This window comes from Ascaphus truei, chromosome 8 (genome assembly GCF_040206685.1).
Source record: "Ascaphus truei isolate aAscTru1 chromosome 8, aAscTru1.hap1, whole genome shotgun sequence".
Lineage (NCBI taxonomy): Eukaryota > Metazoa > Chordata > Amphibia > Anura > Ascaphidae > Ascaphus > Ascaphus truei.
The window spans coordinates 7,215,615-7,240,129 of NC_134490.1; the positions used below are offsets into that span (position 1 = coordinate 7,215,615).

The following is a 24,515-nucleotide window of genomic DNA, read 5'->3' on the forward strand; positions in this document are numbered from 1 at the left end:
GGTAACCTACGTCAAAGGGACACCTTGGCCCAAAGAGCTTACAATCTAAGGGGTAATTCAATGTAGTCAGAAGCGTTTGCTCAGGATGTTTTTAGACAGAAATCTCCATTGACTTTAATGGGGATTATCCGCTGAAAACAGCCCAGAAGGGCCACTTTGGAAACTATAGAATAATCATTAATGTATCCAATTATTTACACACAATAAAGCTTAGCCTTTTGCTATGTGGTCTTTGGTTAACTCCTTCTCTGCCCAAGCTAGCAGCACATGAGTTAATAATAGTAGCTGCATGTAGCTTGTACATTAAGTCCACTGTGTCCCAGTTTAATAAAGATATATTCATGTGTTATAATGCTGCCTTGACCCGCTTGGGTTGCTGCTTTAGAAAATTAGATCCATTTTGAAAGAGTAACTTCTCTTTCTTTTGTTCTTTTAAATATTGCATAATTATGTGCGACATCAAATGTGCGGAAAAGCACAGGATTCTCATGTTTCCGTTGTCAATTTGACATTGTAAATAGGACATAATTTTAAATGTCAATAGCAAACTGTGCTATCCAAGGAAACCAAATATTGTGAGTTCCCGAATTCCTGCCAACCTAGTTAGAAACTAATGTGAAAACACATCCCCGGCTGTTCCGCTGGCTGTGGTCACAGCTCAGGCTGCTGCGTGACACAGGCACAAGCTGATGTCTTCATTCACTAGATTTTGCTATATTTCAGGCTCTCCCTTCTGGGAAAACCTGCTTTCATGCGGCATTCCTGATTATGCGCCATGGTCTTCATTGAGATAATGCAGAAACAGCACAAACTACGGCCATTATTTTTATTAGGTTGGTGTGTGTAGGTCTCTATTAGTATCTGCACATGTGTTAGGCTGCGTCCCCGCTAGCGCTGAGCGGGCGGTGCTTGGCGACATATATATATATGCAAGTCCCCGCTCACGCGATGTGCGCGCGGGTATGCGCGTGCACACACGCTCAGCCCTTAGGTAAATAAATTTTTTTTAACTTTCCCGCTCGCTCAACTATTCGGCAATGCCGTCCCCCTCCTCCCCCCCCCTCCGCGGGCGCGCGAGCAGACGCAGGACACCCGGTTTGCATGCTTTGAGCGCCAGTGCTAGCGGGGACTCAGCCTTAAGCTTGTAATGAATGTTAAGGTGACTCGAAGCTGGTCACGGGTTTCAGCTCTACTTTGAGGTCTTTTAAAAGTCAGAATAGTGTCATTTTTAAAAGGTTATTTTGTTGGTACTTCCTGCTTAGAGGTGTTTGCCCTAATGCAGGGGTGCCCAAATCCAACTCTTAAGGGCCACCAACAGGTCAGGTTTTAAGGATAGCCCTGCTTCAGTCAAAGACTGAGCAACTGAATGAGTCATCTGTGCTGAAGCAGGGATATCCTTAAAACCTGACCTTTTTGTGCCCTTGAAGGCTGGAGTTGGCCACGCCTGCCCTAATGAATACCAGTCTAATGGAAATGTTCCCGAGAAGCTATTTGCGTCGAACTTTTGTCCACACCGATTGCTGTCGTTTGTGCAAGAAATATTTCTACTAAATACGGCTTATAAACTATTTAGTAGATCATATTTAATTTGTAGTAGATTTATATTTAAATACTGCGTTCTGATTGTCATTCTCATTTGCATACATAAACAATGTGTTAAATCAGCGTTAAATAACTAGCTAGCAAAACATATGAGAGTTGAATCACAAAGTAATGCAATCAAAGGCACCAAAGCAGGTAACATGAACATAACCCAAACACCAGAATCTTCTATATACTGTACATAGGCAAGGTAGGCCTACCACTAGGGTGCAGAGGGTAGGCCTACCACTAGGGTGCAAATAATCACAATTAGCAATATTTTTTTTGCCATTGGCTCAATATCGCCAGGTATTGGCCTTAATAAATAGCGTGCGAAGAAGTGGCTTGTTGTTAATTCCTCAGTTGCATGCTTATTTGCACATTAAAAAGAACGCTGCCATATTGCAGAGGTACAACACTTTAACGCTTGCTATATGGCTTTAGTGAATAGGGCGATAAATAAAATTGGCGGTACGTTTTTTCATTTTGGGACTTTTAGTTGCCTGCAATGACTGCGACAACTTGGAAATATATCTTAGCGTAAAAGCTTCCAGTTCTCAAAGATAAAAAAAGGCGCCTAACAGCTAAAAAAAAGCACTTATAGAATCTGTAATCATAAGGAAAATCGGACTATTTACACCAGGGGCGGCCAACTCCAGTCCTCAAGGGCCACCAACAGGTCAGGTTTTCTGGATATCCCTGTTTCAGCACAGGTGGCTCAATCAGTTTCAGCTCCAGCACAGGAGGCTCAATCAGTGGCTCAGTCAAAGATTGAGTGACCTGTGCTGAAGCAGGGCTATCTTTAAAACCTGACCTGTTGGGTGGTGGATCTTGAGGACTGGAGTTGGCTACCCTTGATTTAGACTATATACTGTATGGTACATTCATGCCAATTACTTGGTAGTTTGGTCTTTTATCATTTGCTGCAGGATGAATCCACATACAGTAAGAGTTCTTCACAAAATAACATATACAATTCTTATGTTACACCAGTTAACCCTTTGGGTGCCCCTTGACATAGCTAGTACATCATGGGGTCTGGCCACACCCAGGGGCCCCATGACGTAGTATCATCTTCTATATGATTCCACTGAATATTGACCCACCGCTCAACCTATTTTCAATATAGAATATTAATGCAAATACACTGGTGCACGAGGATACTATATAACCTATAAAACAACAAGTGTATAGCAATAAGCCCACACCAGATCAGTAAGCTGCACTCCAAGTGTAGTAACGTCTACTCAGACTAAAATAGTCCTGGAATTCCAATATTCCTAATCAGTAATACATTTGTTGAAACTGACAACGATTAAAGAGTATTGTGAGCCTTTGACTATAACAAAAAAAAACAAAATAATAAAGATGTATTCATTATATAAGTAACCACGACGCAAGTGAATATATGTACAGTGATAATTCCTCATACTAGGAATATACTTACCTCATTGATGGTTACCCAGTATTATGGATATTAGAGTCGCCTCATCTTGAGGATTTTAATTTTATCACTGTACATATATTCATTCACTTGCGTCGTGGTTTCTTTATTATTGTTTTGTTATAGTCAAATGCTCACAATACTATTTAATCGTTGTCAGTTTCAACAAATGTATTACTGATTAGGAATATTGGAGTTCCAGGACTATTTTAGTCTGAGTAGACGTTACTACACTTGGAGTGCAGCTTAGTGAGGAATCTGGGGTAGGCTTCTTGCTACAGTATACGTCATCTTCTATGTGCTAGTTTCTCTAGGGAAGGTTGCGTTTCGCTCGCCTGTGAAGCGCAGAACGGAAGAGGACTTGCCCCTCTTCCGTTCACGTCATCAGTGAGGCCACGGTCACGTGATCGCAAAGTGCTGGAGGGGCTGTGGCACCCCCCCCCCCTCTGACACGCAAAGAGTTAAAGCGGAACGCGTTCATCGCAATATTTACTTTGTATTTTACTTCTTTGCTAACTTTACTTCCTCTTCTTGCCCTTTCCAAAAATCTGATGCTTCTTCCAGGAGCAAGGGGGAAAGATAATAGCATTATATGAGTTCAACTCATATAGGGGGGAGGCGGGGGAAGGGGATCTTTTAACATTATTACAGCCTGCCAAAAAATCAGCCTAACTTTAAACCAATACTGCTACTGTGTAAGATCTCTGCTATACAAAATAGTGGCTTTGTCTAGCCATTGTCTATACAACAGGACCAATGAAAACAAAAAACTAAGCCCAGACACAGTATTTTATACCAGGATATTGGACCCCAGAGTTTGTCGAAGACTCCCAGCCACCACATAAAGTGCCTTTGGCTTTGATGATTTGAAAACAGAATGTAAAGTAACAGAAAGAGTGTTCACAGCAGCTTAGTGTTAACGGCTCAGAATTAACTGGTATTAATAACAATTTAGCAGCACCAATACAATTGTCATCTGGTTGGCTGGTTGAGTTAACACAATCCCGCACTGTTTTAATAGCTGTAACAGGGCTCCTATCCAGGTGTCGATTGGAAAAGCAAGATTCCCATTCCCAGCACATAGAAACAAGTCTGAATTAAGAGGCAGAGGGTGTAATGTTGATGCTGGCCTAAAAATAAGGTTACTTTCCACGATTATGTGCGCGCAACATCTTCCAATTTCTTTGATGGTTTTATCCAGATTCCATCGTGACTTTGGAATCACAAGTACATAACATTCTACGTCGGAGAGTCATGGTGGAATTTTTCAATGAGCGTGGCTTCTGTGACCATTTTCCCCCCAGGATAAGAATCAGATCCTATCGCCGGTGTTAATATACCAGCTCCTTCGGCACTTCCCAAGAGCATCCTTCCCTGCCAAAGTGACCGTAGCATGCAGTGTTCTGGTAAATCGGCTTCTTCAAGTCAAGGTCCCTGGATTAGGATAGGAAAAGAAATGGGCTTTGTGGCTGGCAGCAACCATACAATTTCATATATTGTTTGCACTGTATGACATGAGACCACTATGCAAGCACTAGGATAACAACGTAATAAATGATGTATTGTGCCAGAAATATACAATTGTAGCCAATGCTATTGGTGGAACTGTAAAATAAATATATACTATATAATAGCAAGATTAAAAAGAATAAAGACTGCAGCTTTATTGAGACCTATTGGTAGGCCTCAAAGTGGTCTCCAAAGGGTTGGCTGGGGTTTCATGCGCAACATTACATGTATGCTTTGGTGTACATGTGACATGTTCTGTGCCTGAGGAATCTGTGATACACGGTGAGGTTATGTGCAGATTTTTACCTGACGATGACTCCAGGCCGTAGGTCGAAGTTCTGGTTGACAATAGACAACAGCTCCTTTTCGGTCTTATTTGAGGTTCCATAGGTAAAGAGGGAAACTGATAACGGACGGGCCACCCCAATGGCATAAGACACCTTAGAAAGAAGATAACACACTTCTCAGGACACCAATCAGTCTATGCATAATTCTACTCTTCTAGTGGTTGGTGTGAAAAGGAAAGCTGATGTGCGACTTAATACAACCAGATCTTTAATAATACTAATATTTAGCAAGCTACGCCCTGCGATTTTGCTGCAGTACAGATACTCCTCAACTTGTACATCTCTCCTTCTTACTCTGGCCTTCCCTTCTGAATTGTCCTCTTTTTCTACAGTTTTCCATGGATTTGTTTTCCTTGGGTTTTTTTTCCTTTTAACCCAGGCCTACAGTTATGCCAAGTGGAAATTAAGGAAACTTTGTCAATCCTTCTCAGAGTCAATGTACCACGTTCTCTTAACACACTGGAAGCAAACACAAATTTACTTTATATGGTGCTTCTGAACTCCAAAGCAGTATAGAGTCATACATGTGATGCATTCACCTCTTGGATGGAATTATTCAGTATATTTCCAGCTCTGTGGTTTTCCTATAACTGTGCCCTGACATATTACAAGGTACTGCAGCCCACCACTCACCATTCCATTATTGTGATGTGATCTTCGCTCTGTCATTTAGTATCCTTGCTTTTTTATAAATGGAAGACATTGACATAGACTGAACAGTGGTTAAAGCAGTTATCTACAGTAGAAGACGAACCTACCTGAACCAAAACGCGTTGGCACAGTTTGGCATGCACCAGTGACTTGGCCACCCAACGAGCAGCATAAGCAGCTGATCTGTCCACCTTGGTGTAGTCTTTCCCTGAAAATGCTCCCCCTCCATGGGCGCCCCATCCACCATAAGTGTCCACAATAATCTTCCTTCCAGTGACTCCAGCATCACCCTGCAACAGGAAACATGGTTTTATTAGGAGATTAGGGTCTTGCTTAATTCCCTACATATATTGCAAGAGCAGAAACAGGCTAAGATCTCTTTTTTCTCTGAAGAGTATTTAGACTTTAGATTTGCAAATAGTTGCATGGCATAAAGGCAGCCTAAGAAATCTAAGAAAAATGCAGCATTTATATGCGATATAGATATAAAGTCGAAAGAGACAATGGCGGTATACAGCTACTAAACAATGAAGGGCTCGAGGACGAAAACAATGCTAATGAAATAGTTTCATTAACACATAGTACAAAAACGGAGGACATGAGTCCCTCTAACGAGTTTTGCGCTACAACCGCGATTTATCAAAGAGTAGAATAGATCAGGGGAACGCAATCTTTTCCCCCTGCGCCACCCTGCCGGCTGTCCCCATCTCCTTGTGCCCCCTGCTTGCATCATGACGTCACGTTGCCATGGTAACACAACATCACATGACCCCCGCCGCGGCATTCGATTCTGCGTTGCCATGGTGACGCATCACCAGACGCCGTCTGAACCAAGGTAAGGAGAAGATACAGAGGCCTTCACCGCTTCCCCGGCATTTCATTTAAAGGCCTTCAGGAAGCGAGCGGGGCCTCTGTAACCCTGCACCCCCCCCAGAGAATCTCACCGCCCCACCTGGGGCGCCCCCCTGGAACTGATAATAATAATGAGTAAAGAATATATTAAGTCTACTGGGCAGAGGTACATCACTGAGAACATGCCACTTTCATTCAGAAGCCATCACCTGTGGGCCCCCGATGACAAAACGTCCACTTGGCTGCAGGTGGTAAATTGTCTTCTCATTCAGGTATTTGGCAGGGACCACCGCCTTTATGACGCGTTCCTTCAGGGCCTGCTTCATCTCAGTCAGAGAGACATACTCGTCGTGCTGCACGGATACCACTATCGTGTGCACCCACATGGGGATGACAGCCCCGTTCTGCTGGAGGTATTTAACGGTCACCTGAGTTGGAAAGAACGAAACACTGAACGATTTGATTGCACAATTAGTTTATTCATGCATAGAATCCCCACTGACTTGAAAAGGCCATACGGTATTATTAAGCAATATTTATTACTTTCCTAGGTAGTATATTCCATCATTTTCTTTTAGGTAACAAATATATGACTTGGTTGTCATATACATAGACAATATACAGATTTTCACATGTTGTAAAAGTCATATACGTTTGGCAGAATTCCCTGCAGCCTCGGATACTTTTCATTGGATATGAGTGATATCCATACATCTTACTGTACATACACATTTTCACAGCACAAAGTTCTCTTTCTATGATGTAATATTTACAAGTACTGTATCATATGAGTTAAAAAAAAATAGATAAATTATGGCTATAAACAAGTAGCACTCAAGAAAAGCATTTTTTTGTACTTGTGAAGCCCTTTAGTCCCACTGGAAGAAAAGTGCTATATAAAACACAGATACTATTGCTAATATTACTGTTATTGTAGATAGATGCGTATTTGTAAAAAGCACGTAAAATATATGCAGTATGTTGTTTAAAGCAATCTTTTATTTCATTCTTTAAATATATGTCAGATTGACTGAGAGCTGGTTTTCTCACGATGCAGATGTACAAAAATATGAATCTTCGCTCTTATGTATAGCCTACTCACAGAAAAAAAGAGGTTTTCAAGCAGTGTTGGCTGTTGGTGGATTGTGGAATATGGAGTTGTGATTCTTTGGATGTGACGTCTATACTCGGGGACCAACCACGGAGCCGTGTCTCCAACAAGTTCACGAGGGGTCCAGCCGGAGTTTCCGACAGATGTGGTGCGGTGAGAGGCAGCTTAGAGCTATTCTCTCAGTGGTCACTGACAGCTATTATAGCTTATATGCTGTTTTTATTTAGCCACACTGTACGTGTGCATTTTTAAGGATCTTATAAATTGTTTTTTACCATTTGATCTGTGCTATGTTCGCACTCTTCTTTCTTGCTGAGGTCGTATTCTTCCAGTGAAGGAGCTATTCTGCAATTCCATATTCCACAATCCACCAACAGCCAATACTGCTTGAACCCCTCTTTTTTTCTGTGAGTAGGACCCAAGATTCACTAGGGAATCTTCCCATTATTTTTGTACATCTGCACTTAGTACTGTATATCTCTTGTGTTTTTTTCCCCCATGCTCCCCCTGGATCGTGAGAAAACCAGTTCTGCATTTTGGGGAAGAGTGAAGACAACCCCACCAGAGGGTAGAAGCAGGGGGTTGACACTTTATTATTTGACATTTGCACTTGCAATATTTTCCACTTATTATATCACCATAAGTCACTAAATAATTGTTTAATTAGTAAGCACTTTTAGGGTGTTAGCGCCTTTAATATACACCTTTCTTTGGCACATTTAGATTGACTGAGAGCTACATTTTCTTGGAGAGCAACAGAAACCTCCCTATTCCCAATGTAAGCCTGAGGTAATGAGAGAGCAGCTGGGTGGTGTACGTTTACTGGCGAAAAAAAACGTAATGGAATACCAGGTGTATCCAGCGCACAGTTGGAGACTAGATTCAAGGCCACCAGAGCTGTCACGTCTTGGAGAGGAACATACACGTTTCCACTCTGATGTAAGTTGACACTAAAAGAAGATATTGGCCCTGCTCTGAAGGTTTAAATACAACTCAGACATGTGGCATATTGAGTTATGTAGAGTAACAGTGCACCTACACTGTAGAGCAATGAATAAGATACTCATATGACCTAACAGCTCTGAGGACATGTACTGAGATAGAATACTTCAAGGGAACATGTTACAGGGCTGCCACTGGGAAACTATTTCAAAGAGGCGTTTCATTCAGGAGTTGGGGAGGAATACAATGCATAATGGCAGTTTATTTTTATCTATTGCCAGAAGTGCCTGCAAATCAATCAATATTGCATGGTGACAGCCCAAGATACTTCTCAAAGTACATGCAACATTCTTACTTCTTTTACAAGACAAGTGAGGCAGAATTATTTTAATTAGTCATAGTCCTAATTAGTATTTAGTTCTTTGTTTAAATAAATGTCTCAAAGGTCTATCTATCTATTTATATATCACATATTAATTACTTTTTATTAGTAATAAAGAACATGTTGTACTTGATGAATCCACAGGAGTGCTATGTACCCCGTTGTAGCACCTGATGGAAATGATCCACTATGTCCAGGTCTTGATTACCTGTGTTTTGGAATCTGGTCGGAGCCACGGAAGTTCCCCATTGCGCCTCAACTCTGCTAACTTCGCATTCAGCTTGTGAGCAAGGACAATAGTGAGAGGCATGCATTCCTCTGTCTCATCGGTGGCATAACCGAACATCAACCCCTACAACACAAGGACCGAAAAAACAAGAGAGAACCTGTGATATCTTAGGCATATGGAAATGTGCAGCAACTTATACATCCATGAAGACAATGAATCAACATGACTACTGCAGGTCGACACACATGCATTTTATTCTGATTTAAGAGGATCGACAATTCTTATATATTCAGCGTTTATTTATAAAGCACCAACATTCTGCATGACGGTACAATTGGAGATGGGTGAATCTGGCATCTCTTCACAGGGGAGAGAGAACGAGAGAGCTATTTTAGTATAGTCCCAAGTGCTATCTACAGTATATCCCCTGAAACCTCCCTTCAAACAACAGGTGGAGAGACAGCTATGCTCAAAAAAGAGCCCACCTGGGAGATATGCTAATAGTATATATGAAGTGCATTGTAATGATTGCTATTAGCATATATCCCAAGTACACTATCTCCGGTGGTCTCCTTTCTGAGCATAGCTGTCTCTCCACGTGTTGTTTGAAGGGAGGATTCAGAGGATATATATAGCACTTGGGATTATATTAAAATAAGTCTCTCTGCTCTCGAGCAGACCCCACATTTCAGAGTCTGGGCTGGATGAATCAAATGTGACAACATTCGCGCAATGGGAAAATTATGGCAGTTTCAGGAGTATTCGCCCCAAAATGTAACTGTCCCAAATTGCCTGCGAATATCAGTCTGCAAATGGAATTTTGTTCAAACACCAGCAAGGAATTTGTGGCTGGAATTTTCACGCATGGAACAACAAGGGAATAGTAGTTACGTAAACAGAAGGGCATACAAAAATAAGAACACACGGATACAAAAGATACTGAGGGCTCTACAATCTAGAGGGAACGAGGGGCACGATTGAAACAAAAGATATAAGTGGCTGTTCATGGTGGGACGGACCCCACTCAGGATATGGTGTGGGTGTCATACGGGCTTCCATAAAGATGTGAGTTTTCACGGAGCTTTTAAACTTTTGATAGCTGGGGGAGAGTTTGAAGGTAGAGCATTCCAGAGATAAGCTGCAGCAAGGGAGAAGTCTGGAATTCGGGAGTGAAACTAATTTATGAGAGGGGAGGAGATGAGAAGGTCATGAGAAGAACTGAGGAAGCAATTCGTGGAGTATTTGGAAAAGAGCATTGTTAAGAACTTTGCATGTAATTTCCCAGAATCCCTGACTGCAGTAGAAGTACTGTATGCTAAGCTGAGGTGCGCAAACTGGGGGGCGGTTGAATTTTCTGGGGGGGCGCGGGCGGTTGCAGAGGCCTGCGCTCTTCCCCAAGGCATTTAAATTAAATGCTGGAGGATCGCGTGAGGCCCCTGCAACACTCCACTTACCTAGCTTCAGCCGGCTGTGTGACACGTCGCCATGGCAACATGACGTCACGTGTCAAACAACGCCGCGGGTCACGTGACGTCACATGACCCCCGCAGCGTCATTTGATGCGGATGCAAGGTAAGGGGGGACGCGAGAACCAGGGCAAGCTGTCACGCCTGTATGTCCGCAGACCAAGCTAGACCCCAGTACTGAGGTGGGAACAGTACAGTATGATACCACACACCCACAGCAGTGGGAGCAGCCCGGAGTGTGGTATAGCATTGCTGGGCCTGTTGAAAGAGTTGTTAGCATACACTTGCAACGCTCGGGAGTGTCCGTGAGAGTAGTCGTGTCCGTTTGCCAATGTTCAGGGGATCCAGAGAGTAGAGTCGTCAGAGAGCAAGCCAGGTCCTAGGAAGCCAGAAGTCAGCGAAGTCGTATGCGTAGCAGGGTTCAAGGGGTACCAGGGAGCAGAGTAATCCAGGGAGAGCAGGGTTCAAAAGCCAGGGAAATCCAAAGTAACTCAGGAGCAGGTATTCACAGGAGCACAGAGGGAGCACAGCATAGGACAGGTACACACAGGGAAACAGGAACTATGCAGAGCGAGGAAGAGGTGGACAGGCAGGGATTATAAAGGGAGGTACACCAATGGTAGAGAGGGGAGGAGTAGAGAGAGAAGTGGGAGAAGCATGAGATAGGTCAGGGAGAGAAGAGGAGGAAAATAATAATGGAGGGAAAAAGAGGGGGGGAGGGAGAGGGAGGGAGGGAAACTCTTGCTACAGTCTATATTGATAGAGGTGCCAGGGGTGAGAGAAACTGGACAAAAAAAGCCGCTTGCCTAGGCAGGCGAAAGAGACCCCTATACAACTAGCACTCAAGGACAGAACACTAAACCCAATAACTGATAATTATAATGGGTGTATACAGAAAAAAATAAAGAATACTCACAAAAACACACAACGCTAAAGTTTAATGGTTAAAATAGTATTAAATCCAAAAAATAAGTTAATATAAGTCACCTCCAAACATGTTTGGGGTGGAGAAAGGAACTATGAGGCTCTGGCACCATGTAATGAATGATGGTATTACAAATGGTTCTCAGGGGGAGAGGGAGGGAGTGGTATAAAAATGTAGTGTGTGAGGATGAGATGTAATAAATATATATATATATATATTGTCCTCACATACCCCAGTCTTCCCTGAAGAAAATAGTCACTCCACAATATACCACACAGGTCATAAACAGCAGCGGTAAGAGGATATTATAATTACTACCTCTGACTAGTAGGGCCAGGTAATAAGCACCCTAGAGGGTGTAGATAAGCTACACCACGCAGGCACGATCATGGCGGTCTCCCTTGGCTATTTTAAACTGGGAATCGCCGCTTTTATGCAATAGGTATCTGGCTAGTGTCCCATCCGGCTCATGAACCAGTTGCCAACTACACTATACTTATTTCACTCTATCTGCTTGTATAGTTATCTCCCTGCACGATACTCGGTATATTTTATATACATGTAACGGGTATTCCCTATGAATACCGCCGCTACTACCTGCTGTGCAACCTGTGTGGCTCTCAGGAGCCTAAGCCTCCGCTTGGGGAACCTGGGGTACATACATATCATACATCTCTAGGTGCAACGCCTCCACCTGGGAGGGATCCCAACGGAGTGGGAGGAGGCCCTCACAGGAAACAACCACACAACACGAGCGAATATAAAACAGGACTGGCTTTACTGCATGGAAACACATATATCACTCAATAACATCATAACATCATCATGCACCACGGCGGGCGCTAACCACACTGGGTGTCACGGCGGACACTAACCACACTAGGCGTCACGGCGGACGCTACCACCTCTAGGCGTCACGGCGGACGCTATCACCTCTAGGCGTCACGGCGGACGCTATCACCTCTAGGCGTCACGGCGGACGCTACCACCCACAATGTGACCCCACCCTGTGTCCAGTAACCCCCACCCAAATGTCTCGTACTCCCAGAGTCAAATACCACTGTACATGTGTGTGTGTGACTGCGCAGCCACTATGTTTGGTGATAGGCCTGGTTGGTGCACGTGAATTGCAGGTTACCTGCCCGGGCTCCAGCCACGGGTACCGCGATATCAATCCGCACGATCCGACGTTGTCCTCCACACCGCGTGGGTTGAAAGTCCAGCGCGAACAATGTCTCTCCTAGTCTTAGGGTCTTGGGTGGTGTTCTGAGCCCAGAACCCACCTCGCAGGGCCGCACGGCTTCCGCTCTGTGTCCCTGACTACTTGACCAAATAAGGGGGCAGTGTCCCTATCTAGGGCCTGTCCCTAAGCTCCACAAGCTATTAGATGACTCAGGACCTAACTGGGACCTTGGGGGCTGCTGGCCTATGCAGAGGGTCACTGACCCCTGCATCCACCTCTTACCCCTAGCTGGTCCGGATCCTGAGTGCCTGCGTAGCTGCAAAACCCCGGGAAATGTATCTAACTGGGAGCAGGGGAATCCGGCCTTCTGATTGGCTCCCTGGCGTCAGGTGTCTCTGCCCCAAAGCACCCTGGGGGCTGGCAGTCTATTCTCGCGCATGCGCGAGCTGTCTGAGCCTCCCGCGCTGTGCACTGCCATTGCGCATGCGCAACAGCCCTGTGTATGCGGCGCCCTGCTTCCCGAGCCGCCGGGCCGGTGGCAACGCGATCGCGGCCTTAGCGACGGCCCGATCGCGTCCCCGGCAACCGGCCTGCTCGCCGCTCGCGTCCCTAGCTACCAGGGATCACTATGCTTCCGCTCCAGCCCGATCCACACGCGCGCTCGCAACTGGGAAGGAGGGGGTGAGTGCGCGAGGGGGGGGGGGAACCTGACTACACGCGAGGGGGACCTGGCTACATCCTCCCCCTGGTGAAAATTCCAACGTCCTCGCTTGGACCACATAACTTCCCACCAATGTACAAAAATTATATAATAAAAATGCAGTAAACATATAACTTAGCACAGGTAACTCTAAACGAGATTGCATAATTCGTTGAGCATCACAATCACAGACTGTATCTTACTACGAGAACACTGCTGAGCCTCATAATGGGGTGCCCCCATTTGATCGTAAGTAACCCTAGTTGGCGGGTACCTAACTCGTTGACTCCGTCGGAGTTGTTCTTCGGCAACTCCCTCGGGGGAGTAATAAGCATAGTCCTGAGGCCTAGCCTCTTCCCTTGAGGGGAGAAATGTCTCTGAGGGTACAAAACACGGGCTCTGTGGATCCAAAGGCTGGCCTGTTGGTGCCACCTTAGTAGGCATTGGCCTACGGGGCCCTTTACCCGTAGCTCCTTCGGGAGATGCCCCTTCTGCGGGGTGGTCCCTTTGAGAGGGTCCCTCCATAGGGTCTTCCGGAGTTTCAGAGTGAGTCTCGTTAGTTACAGTCTCTTGACCCACTTCTGATAGATCGAACTCACCGTTGAGCGGTGTGGCCTGTAGTTCCTCTTCTTCATCTCCCACTTGGGGGATGGGGAGAAGGTGATTACGATGCCAAACCTTTACCCGACCATCGGTGTCTCTGATGCGATAAACCGGGAGGCCAGGCATCTGTGACTCCACCTCATATACGCCATCTCTCCACCGGTCCGCCAATTTATGTTTTCCGGGGATTCCCAAATTACGAAGTAACACTGCATCCCCAGGACGTAACTCTCGATACTTGACTTTATTGTCATAACGTCTCTTGTTACCAGCATTCAGTTTGGCTGTAGACTTCTCAGCCTGTTGGTACGCTTGTTGCAGACTGTCTTTTAGCCTTTGCACGTACTTAAAATGAGTGGTATTGAATATCCCATCCGTTGATACTCGGAGACGCACATCTACTGGAAGTCTGGCCTCCCGCCCAAACATGAGGAAGTACGGGGAGAACCCCGTGGACTCATGGCGAGTACAGTTATACGCGTGTACCAAAGTCTCCACATGACGACTCCATTCTGTTTTCTGCATTCCCTTCAGGGTTCCAAGCATGTCCAACAGGGTCCTGTTGAATCGTTCAGGTAAAGCATCTCCTTCAGGGTGGTACGGCGTCGTCCGGGATTTGGCGATGTTCAGCATTTTAAGTAATTCTCGGATCAGAGTACTCTCAAAATCTCGCCCTTGGTCGGAGTGAAGTCGGTTTGGAAGACCGTAGTGAACGAAGAACTTTTCCCATAGAACTTTCGCGACCGTGATAGCCTTCTGGTCTTTTGTGGGGAAGGCCTGTGCATAGCGGGTGTAATGGTCCGTGATGACCAGCACATTACCGATTCCTCGACTATCAGGTTCGATACACAGGAAGTCCATACACACCAGGTCCATTGGACCAGAACTCTTTAGATGGGCCATGGGAGCTGCTCGGGTAGGCAACGTCTTGCGTTGCACGCACCGGGAACAACGGCGGCAGTGTTGTTCCACCGCTTCCCGCATCTTGGGCCAGAAAAACCGGTCTCGGACTAGCCCAAAAGTCTTCTCTACCCCGAGATGCCCGTGGTCATCGTGTAGAGACTTCAACACCATATATCTCAAGTTTTGGGGTAGAACTAGTTGTCGCCTATCAGGGTGGTTATGATATGGAACTACCCTATAGAGCAAACAATTATCTATCTCGAACTTGTCCACCTCACGCATGAGTAACGCGACCAGATCTCGGGGAGCACTCTTCAATAGAGCAGGGTTCTTCCGCTGAACGGCTTGTCGAATTATGCTGATCACTGGATCTCTTAATTGATAGTCTACCAAGTCTTTCCATCTTATGACTTTGTCCTGGGTTATGTTCATCCCTGCGGGGCCGCAGTAGGCTGCAGGGATCGCTTGCGACTGGCACCCTAACGAATCGGCAACTCTTAGTTCAGAGAATGCGACCTGATCATTGATGACGGCCGCTATACTACACATTGCACGCATCCCAGGTCCAGGGATCTCTTCCCATTCATCATCATCAGGGGTGGCACTCAATCCTGATCGTCGTGATAGCGCATCGGCCCCAATGTTCAGAGGCCCCGGCTTGTACTTCAGGGAGAATCGGTAATTACATAGTGTCGCCAACCATCGGTGTCCGGCGGCATCCAATTTGGCGGAAGTATTGATGTACGTGAGGGGATTGTTATCGGTCCTTACCTCAAACGTAACACCATAGAGGTAATCATGAAGTTTCTCCGTGATCGCCCATTTGAGAGCCAGGAACTCTAACTTGTGCACCGGATATTTCTGCTCACTGGGTGTCAGACTGCGGCTGATGTAGGCTACCGGCCGAAGACCCTCGGGGTGTTTCTGATGAAGGACAGCGCCCAGTCCATTGAAACTGGCATCCACATGCAGGACATATGGTTGTTCTGGGTCAGCATATGCAAGCACTGGTGCTTCAGTCAGGCTTTTCTTCAAATTCAGGAAGGCCCGTTCACACTCAGGCGTCCACTTATCACCAAACGGTTGACGGGCCGACGTGGCCTTTCTCCCAGTATCTTCAGGGTATATCTTCAGCAAATTGTTCAGGGGTTTAGCTCGACTAGAGTACCCTTCTACGAACCGACGGTAATACCCACAGAACCCGAGGAAGGATCGCAGTTCCGCGACATTATCGGGACGCGGCCAGTTCACCACCGCTTCTACTTTGGCTGGATCAGTAGCAATCCCCTGGGCAGATACGATGTGTCCCACGTAGGTCACTGAGGTGTGGCAAAACCTACACTTGTCGAGTGATAGCTTCAATCCTTCTTGGCCAAGACGATCTATCACCTTCAGTAGCCTCTCCTCGTGTTCTTCTAAGGTCTTCCCAAAGACAATGATATCGTCCAGGTAAACCAGGCACTCCCGAGGATTCATGTCCCCTATTGTTTTTTCCATCAACCGCTGGAAGGTAGCAGGGGCTCCGCATATACCTTGGGGCATACGCGTGAACTGGTAGAAGCCCAGGGGACAGACGAAGGCAGTCTTTTCCTGATCCTCTTCACTCATGGGTACCTGGTAGTACCCAGATCGCAAATCGAGCACACTAAACCATTGGCTCCCGTTCAGAGCGTTCAGGATCTCTTCAATACGAGGGAGATTGTATTGGTCAGGTACCGTACGATTATTTAGGGTTCGATAATCGACGCACAATCTTACAGATCCATTCTTCTTCCTTACTACCACTATGGGTGATGCATAAGGACTCCGCGACTCCGTCAGTATTCCAGCGGTCTTCATCTCCTCCAGGACATCCCTTACATCGTCCACATCCCTGGGGGCGATACGACGAGAGCGTTCACGGAACGGAGTGGAGTCATTCAGCCTAATAGTGTGTTGGGCGCTGCGACTGCGGCCCACATCCATCTCGCTGGTAGAAAATACTGTTTTTCTTTCCTTCAGCTTGGCTGTCAGTCGATCCTTCCACTCGGTCGGCAGGGTCGAATCCCCGAAGTTGAAGTCCAGGTCGACTAACCGCTCACCTACTACAGCGGCGTTCACCTGGGGCGCGGTTTCCACCGGGCTGACGGGATATATACTGCCCAGACTTTCTCCTACATCGATGTCCATTGGAAATGGGGAGATGTTTTGGATATACACATGGGTTCGGAGAGGAACTCGGGTCGTCCACTCTTTTACTTCAGGTATTACCCGATACCCTCTCTGGATCTCTTCCTCAGGATCACTCTCCAGTGAGAACAGATGATCGGTCTCCTCCCGATCCGGATAACAGCACCAGACGGCCATGCGTTTCACTCCCCCTGGTGAAATGGTCGTCAGTCCGCGTTGACGATTGTAGAGGTCCCCGTGACGCTCTAGGGCATATACTCGGTTGCACTCCTCTCTCAGTACAGGATCTAGGCGGGTATCGGCCATTGGCAATTCATTAGTCTCTTTCAAGTAGGCTCTGATGACAGCTCGTACTATATCCGTATTTGTCCCCAGGATGACCGGATACTGACACTGTCCTTGAGGTTTTGGGCACACCATTGCCTCCACACTCATGGGATGTTTCTTGCCGGTATTCAATTGAAGTATCTCCAGTTGAACGCTCACAATCCCATCGATGGGGTAATCTTCGTTGCTCAACCCCCTCACTTTCATATGTTCCGCCGACCGCAGGGGACAATGCTTCAGGTGCTGGTCGTAGAAGTGCCGGTATATTATGGTCACTTGAGACCCGGTGTCCAATAGGGCAGCAGCATAGACTCCCTCTACTACCACACGTACGATGGCCGAAGGGCCCACCTGACAGTAGCCATCTCCCCCTGGAGTTCCTTCGCCTGGGCTCAGGTCAGGAGCGGCTTCGGGAGGCGTGGGGGTAGCCTCGGCGGTTTTGGCTTCTGAGGTCTGCCTCTGACAGATCATAGTCCTGGCCGAGCTTCCTTTACGGAGCGTTTCCTTTTCTTGGGTGTCTCCATTAGGGCACTCTCTAGAGAAATGGCCTTTCTGTCCACAGGTATAGCAGACGACGTCTTTGAGGTCCAGTCGTCTTGGGTAGGTGGGGGAGGATCTCCCCGAAGCCCGCCCTTTCGTTGAGGGCGACTTAGGTGGCGCATCTTCCTCTTTGACAGGGGTCTTGGGCCGACGAGCGGACGCTCCCGGGGTGGCACTGGCCGGAGGATCTTTGGCTTTGGTGCCTGCATGCAGCTTGGTATAGGCCTCATGCCCTTTTACGATTCCCAGAATGTCCATGAAGGTAGGGGGAGGTCCCTCCTTTAGTGAGCACCTGATCATAATCACAATGTGATGCGTGGGGATGGCCCCTCGGAGGAACTGCTTGCGCCGATATTCGTCCATCTCTGAAGATAGGATGAGGCCGCAAGTTCGCAATTTCCACAGGACCAGCTGGATGCGTTGTAGGAAGTCGGACAGGTCTTCCTTCTCCTTCTGTCTGAGAGCGTAATACTTGAACCACAGCTCGCTCTCCTCTTCCTCCTTGCCATAGATCTGGACTAACAAGTCTACCATCTGGTGAGCAGAGAGATCAGGGTCTTGGTCACGCTGTGCACTGACCATGGTGGCCGCTGGGGGTCGTAGACTTTCCAGGATTCTCTGTCGTCTGACCGTTTCAGAGCAGGGCCATTCGTCGATCACCTTGAGGGTGTGCTCCTTCCAAGAATCGATACTCTCTTCGCCTGTGGGGACAGGGACCGTCCCTGAGAACGCCTTCAATTTCCTATAATTTTGGGCTTGAGCGGACGTAGTTATCGCTTCCACTAGCTGTGGGAATGTCACTCCTAACAGGGAGCCGTCATTGTTGGAGCCACTGGCTATCGCTGCTCGCTGCCTGTTAGGGGTTGGGGTAGAACTGTTCACGGACCGGTTAGTAACCGGTGATGTGGTCGGACTGCCGGCCCAACTGGTGGCCCCTTGCCTAGCATCTGAAGAGAAGGTCACTCTGGGTAGGGATATATCTGATCGGATGGGTGTACTGGCGGCCATATCTCTGTCGTCCCAATCCTCATGTCTGGGGAGGGAAGTGACGTGACTGGAAACAGTTCCCGGGTAAATTAGAGGGCATCCGTGCGGCAAAGTCTCTGGTAGATACACTACTCGTGGGCCTCTATCAGGAAGTATAGCTTGTTCAGTGGCTAGCAATAGGGTATTCTCTTGCCGGTCAATGTCATAGTGCTTGCTGATGAGGCGGGCGTCCGCCAGACCAGGTAATGTCCTTACTGCACTGCAGACAGTAAACATGGAGACATCAGCAGGCACTCCGTCTACGGCGACCACGTGTCGCAGAAGCTCTCCTAGCTTTTCGGCCCAGTCGGCCACTTGTTTGGGCGTGAGCGCAGACATGCTGACTGACAGGGTAACGGTACTACAAAGTGGGGCACCCCAGGACTATCTCAGCAGCGCCTCCAAATGTAACGGGTATTCCCTATGAATACCGCCGCTACTACCTGCTGTGCAACCTGTGTGGCTCTCAGGAGCCTAAGCCTCCGCTTGGGGAACCTGGGGTACATACATATCATACATCTCTAGGTGCAACGCCTCCACCTGGGAGGGATCCCAACGGAGTGGGAGGAGGCCCTCACAGGAAACAACCACACAACACGAGCGAATATAAAACAGGACTGGCTTTACTGCATGGAAACACATATATCACTCAATAACATCATAACATCATCATGCACCACGGCGGGCGCTAACCACACTGGGTGTCACGGCGGACACTAACCACACTAGGCGTCACGGCGGACGCTACCACCTCTAGGCGTCACGGCGGACGCTATCACCTCTAGGCGTCACGGCGGACGCTATCACCTCTAGGCGTCACGGCGGACGCTACCACCCACAATGTGACCCCACCCTGTGTCCAGTAACCCCCACCCAAATGTCTCGTACTCCCAGAGTCAAATACCACTGTACATGTGTGTGTGTGACTGCGCAGCCACTATGTTTGGTGATAGGCCTGGTTGGTGCACGTGAATTGCAGGTTACCTGCCCGGGCTCCAGCCACGGGTACCGCGATATCAATCCGCACGATCCGACGTTGTCCTCCACACCGCGTGGGTTGAAAGTCCAGCGCGAACAATGTCTCTCCTAGTCTTAGGGTCTTGGGTGGTGTTCTGAGCCCAGAACCCACCTCGCAGGGCCGCACGGCTTCCGCTCTGTGTCCCTGACTACTTGACCAAATAAGGGGGCAGTGTCCCTATCTAGGGCCTGTCCCTAAGCTCCACAAGCTATTAGATGACTCAGGACCTAACTGGGACCTTGGGGGCTGCTGGCCTATGCAGAGGGTCACTGACCCCTGCATCCACCTCTTACCCCTAGCTGGTCCGGATCCTGAGTGCCTGCGTAGCTGCAAAACCCCGGGAAATGTATCTAACTGGGAGCAGGGGAATCCGGCCTTCTGATTGGCTCCCTGGCGTCAGGTGTCTCTGCCCCAAAGCACCCTGGGGGCTGGCAGTCTATTCTCGCGCATGCGCGAGCTGTCTGAGCCTCCCGCGCTGTGCACTGCCATTGCGCATGCGCAACAGCCCTGTGTATGCGGCGCCCTGCTTCCCGAGCCGCCGGGCCGGTGGCAACGCGATCGCGGCCTTAGCGACGGCCCGATCGCGTCCCCGGCAACCGGCCTGCTCGCCGCTCGCGTCCCTAGCTACCAGGGATCACTATGCTTCCGCTCCAGCCCGATCCACACGCGCGCTCGCAACTGGGAAGGAGGGGGTGAGTGCGCGAGGGGGGGGGGGAACCTGACTACACGCGAGGGGGACCTGGCTACATCCAGTATAATAGCTACTTAGACCACTGCCTTCACAGAATACCTGAGCAGCAGTGCCTTGCATCATACACTGCGCTCATATGACTCTGGTATTCAGATATATAGCAATACCACTGTCATACTGTTTGAATGGATTCCCTGTACCTGTGAACTATGCATACAATGTATTCAGGGTCTCCACTCATACATACACACAGTATTTTATCCTAGCTACATAGTAGTCTAGTTTATGTTAACTATTTATATTTTATCTGCGTTGCGTATCAGGAATTTGCTGGCATCAGTCACTACCTATAGTGGAACTATTATGTGCATGGCTGTTATCAGCCTATAGTATCCACTCTATCAGGCTACAACCAGCTTATCTACACCATCTAGGGTGCTTAATACCTGGCCCTACTAGACAGAGGTAGTTATTATAATATCCTCTTACCGCTGCTGTTTATGACCTGTGTGGTATATTGTGGAGTGACTATTTTCTTCAGGGAAGACTGGGATATGTGAAGACAATATATATTTATATATTTATTACATGTCATCCTCACACACTACATTTTTATACCACTCCCTCCCTCTCCCCCTGAGGCACCATTTGTAATACCATCATTCATTACATGGTGCCAGAGCCTCATAGTTCCTTTTCTCCACCCCAAACATGTTTGGAGGTGACTTATATTAACTTATTTTTTGGATTTAATACTATTTTAACCATTAAACTTTAGCGTTGTGTGTTTTTTGTGAGTATTCTTTATTTTTTTCTGCATACACCCATTATAATTATCAGTTATTGGGTTTAGTGTTCTGTCCTTGAGTGCTAGTTGTATAGGGGTCTCTTTCGCCTGCCTAGGCAAGCGGCATTTTTTGTCCAGAGAAGAGGAGGAGACAGAAGAGGCAGTCATGGGAATGGCCTGAACAGCTTGGGAGGCGGAGACAGGGAAATCCAGATAAGGAGAGTCTGTGCGCGCGGCCCCTGTAAGCTGGGGATGCGCGCGCACAGACTGCAACACAGGCGCGGACCGCACGGAGCAGGGAAATGCAGCAGGAGGGGGACGGAGCCAAGCCGAGGGGAGCGCGGGCGAGGCCTGTGCCCGTGCGATGGCCCGCAAGGGCAGAGAGGAGCATGCACGCGCGTCCCCCGTGGGCTGAGGGGGCGAGCGCACCGGACGCGGCACTAGGCGCGCGGAACGCCGCGCTGCGGGCACCACAGGCGGCGGAGGTAACGGGATGGATGGCACCACAGGGGAAGGGTAAGGGAGCTACCGCGGGGGAGAGGGAGCGGGAAGGATTATGGCAGGGACTGTGAGAACGCGTAGGTACGCGAGACCTGCGGGGAACGCGCTGCGGCAAGGGGAGAGAGGTAGACGGTGAAGGAGAGGAGTGAGAAGGAACAGAAAGGATAACGGGAGATGGGAGAGAGGAAGGAATCTCCTGAGTCGTCACACAAGCGAGACAGGGGGCGCAGCAGCAAAAGTTTGCGCTCCCCTGTGCTTAGGGATAATGGGGAAGGGCAGCGTTGCAGACCTGTCTGAGACATGTGAATGTGCTCACACGTGAGATATGTATTTGCTATGTCAGAACTAGGATTTTACATGTAACTCTGCAGAATATGGTCAGCCAGTGTGGAGATTTGCATAATGGAGCAGCAGATGAAGAGCGATGAGTGCGGTAGATGTGTCTGGCAGCAGCATTTTGGAAGGAATGGAGTGGGCACAGGCGGATACGGGGAATATCAACTAGGTGAAGGTTAGATCACAACTGGGTCGTCACCTTCCTCAATGCTACTGTGAAAAAGTTGACATGGGTTAACATGTGCTTGTTCTTTGTGGCATCGGCAACCCCACCCACTGGAATGTTAATGAGCCAAGATATTTTTGTTCACAGATGCATCAGATTCAATCTCACCCACCCCAGTGTATATCTGCGTTGCCCCAAAGGCGCACAGCCTTTGGCGCAGCCAAAGGGTGTGAGCCATTTGCTGCCGTTCGCTGATGTGTGTTGATGTTAAAGTGATGTTAAAGCTGCTCTATTTCTATCTGAAACTCATAAGCCCTTTATCCCCTGTACCCAATTTTCCAACTCTATCTGTAAATGAAATGTCTGTGAATTCATTGTATAACCCTGTTCTTTTAATGTAACCATGTATTTTTTATAACTCTGTGCCCAGGACATACTTGAAAACGAGAGGTAACTCTCAATGTATAACTTCCAGGTAAAACATTTTTATAAATAAATAAAAATAAAAAACACCAGTTCAAAGGAAATAGCGTAAAGTTTGTGTTGTTCACAAAGAAACAGATTCCAGAGAGAGGAAAATATTCTTACACTACAAGTGCCACCAACAGGCCACATACTAGGGATATCCCAGCTTCAGCACAGGTGGCTCAATCAGTGGCTCAGTCTTTGACTATCTTAAGTCATTACCTGGTCCCCAGCTCCTATATCCTCCTCGTTACGATCTAAATGGACACCTTGTGCAATATCGGGAGATTGCTGTTCCAGAGCCACCAGTACGTTGCACGTCTTGTAGTCAAAACCTGTTCAAGAGATATCACGAGATCATTTCACAGCAGACGGTTGCAACCCTGATGCCCAGACGCATACATTAAATATATACCCTATTCTGTAACAAATGTTATAAACTCCACGTGCTTCAATAAGCAGAGCTGAACCAGTATTAGACCAATGCCCAATGCAGCGGTTCCCAATCTTTTTTATATTATGTACCCCCCCCCCCCCTGCGAAAAAATATTTGTTCTGCGACCCCCTAATTAATACATTTTATTGCCTACTTATCGGACTATTGCTAGCAAAACGATGTGATCAATCCCAGGGGGAACATGCGCTTAATAAGGCCCCAAACTGCACCTCAGCGTTTGAAGACAGCATGGGGGGTGTAGCTGTCACTCACTGCGTGAGCTTCCAAAGTCACGCCCCACAATGCCTAGCCACTTTGGATGCAAAGCACTGTGGGGAGACTCTCTGGAAGCTCCTGTTGTAATTAGAGCAATACCACCCACGCTAAGGTGCCGTTTGGGGCCTTACAAAGTGTGCAGTCCCCACATGCCTGAGAACCGCCATTACAGCTTGTTTGGGAAGAACCACTTGGGGACACCTGTTGGGAATCCCTGGCCTAACTGAATAACTAATCTACTGTATTCTTCCAATACTTTTCATTTTAGCATTGCTCCTCTATGCAGGAATAAATGTAGCGTTATAATGCATAGGAAGACATGCTTTGCCTCTGGCTGTGTCAATTTAACTACTCACCTTTGCAGATCTTTGACAACGCAAAGTCTGTGGCCCTTAACAAATATATCATTTTGCCCTCTTTTTTTGCATACATGGATTTAGCACCGTATTTGACCATCCATCCCCATGATCTTACTGGCCTGTCCACCACTTTGCTTACCGTCGAATCCTTCTCCTTGTTCCTTTGACCCATGACATTAAGGTCCAGCAATAAATGAAGTGAAGCCACAGCCCTCCGCATGGATTTTCTGCAGGCAGCTCACAACCATTACAACGTGTCTCTCTGTGACAGTACGATTCCATTAAAACGTTACTGACCTTTTTCAGAATCGTCATATCCAATGTACTTTATGGTGTCTCGAACCACTTTCTGATAATCCACGTTTGCCCTGGATGTGATCTCCCCGAGGAGCAAAACCATCCCGGTTTTGCACACTGTCTCTAGAAGGGGAAGCCATAATGAAAAGCCACTTTCTACCATTGCATTGTGAAACTCTTTTTGCATTATCCCTGACCCACGGGCTTTATTCCAGGTCCTGCTCAACTATTTGCTGCAACCTACTTGGATTTTGTTTTAAAAAGTGTACACAGAGAACCCAGCAGAATACTGT

General features: G+C 47.5%; 1 protein-coding gene across 2 annotated transcripts in view; it reads right to left on the reverse strand.

The window, feature by feature from the left end:
• Positions 1-3,800: 3,800 nt before the first annotated feature.
• MAT1A (methionine adenosyltransferase 1A) overlaps positions 3,801-24,515 on the reverse strand; it is a 31,900-nt gene continuing 11,185 nt past the window's right edge. For both annotated transcript variants that reach the window (XM_075610435.1, XM_075610436.1), the window contains exons 3-9: positions 24,223-24,345; positions 23,077-23,189; positions 9,028-9,171; positions 6,594-6,812; positions 5,640-5,822; positions 4,841-4,974; positions 3,801-4,459 (exon numbers count right to left, since the gene is read on the reverse strand). In XM_075610435.1, coding sequence (XP_075466550.1) covers positions 4,357-4,459; positions 4,841-4,974; positions 5,640-5,822; positions 6,594-6,812; positions 9,028-9,171; positions 23,077-23,189; positions 24,223-24,345 — 1,019 coding nt within the window. In that variant the 3' untranslated portion in view covers positions 3,801-4,356. The remainder of the gene's footprint in view (positions 4,460-4,840; positions 4,975-5,639; positions 5,823-6,593; positions 6,813-9,027; positions 9,172-23,076; positions 23,190-24,222; positions 24,346-24,515) is intronic.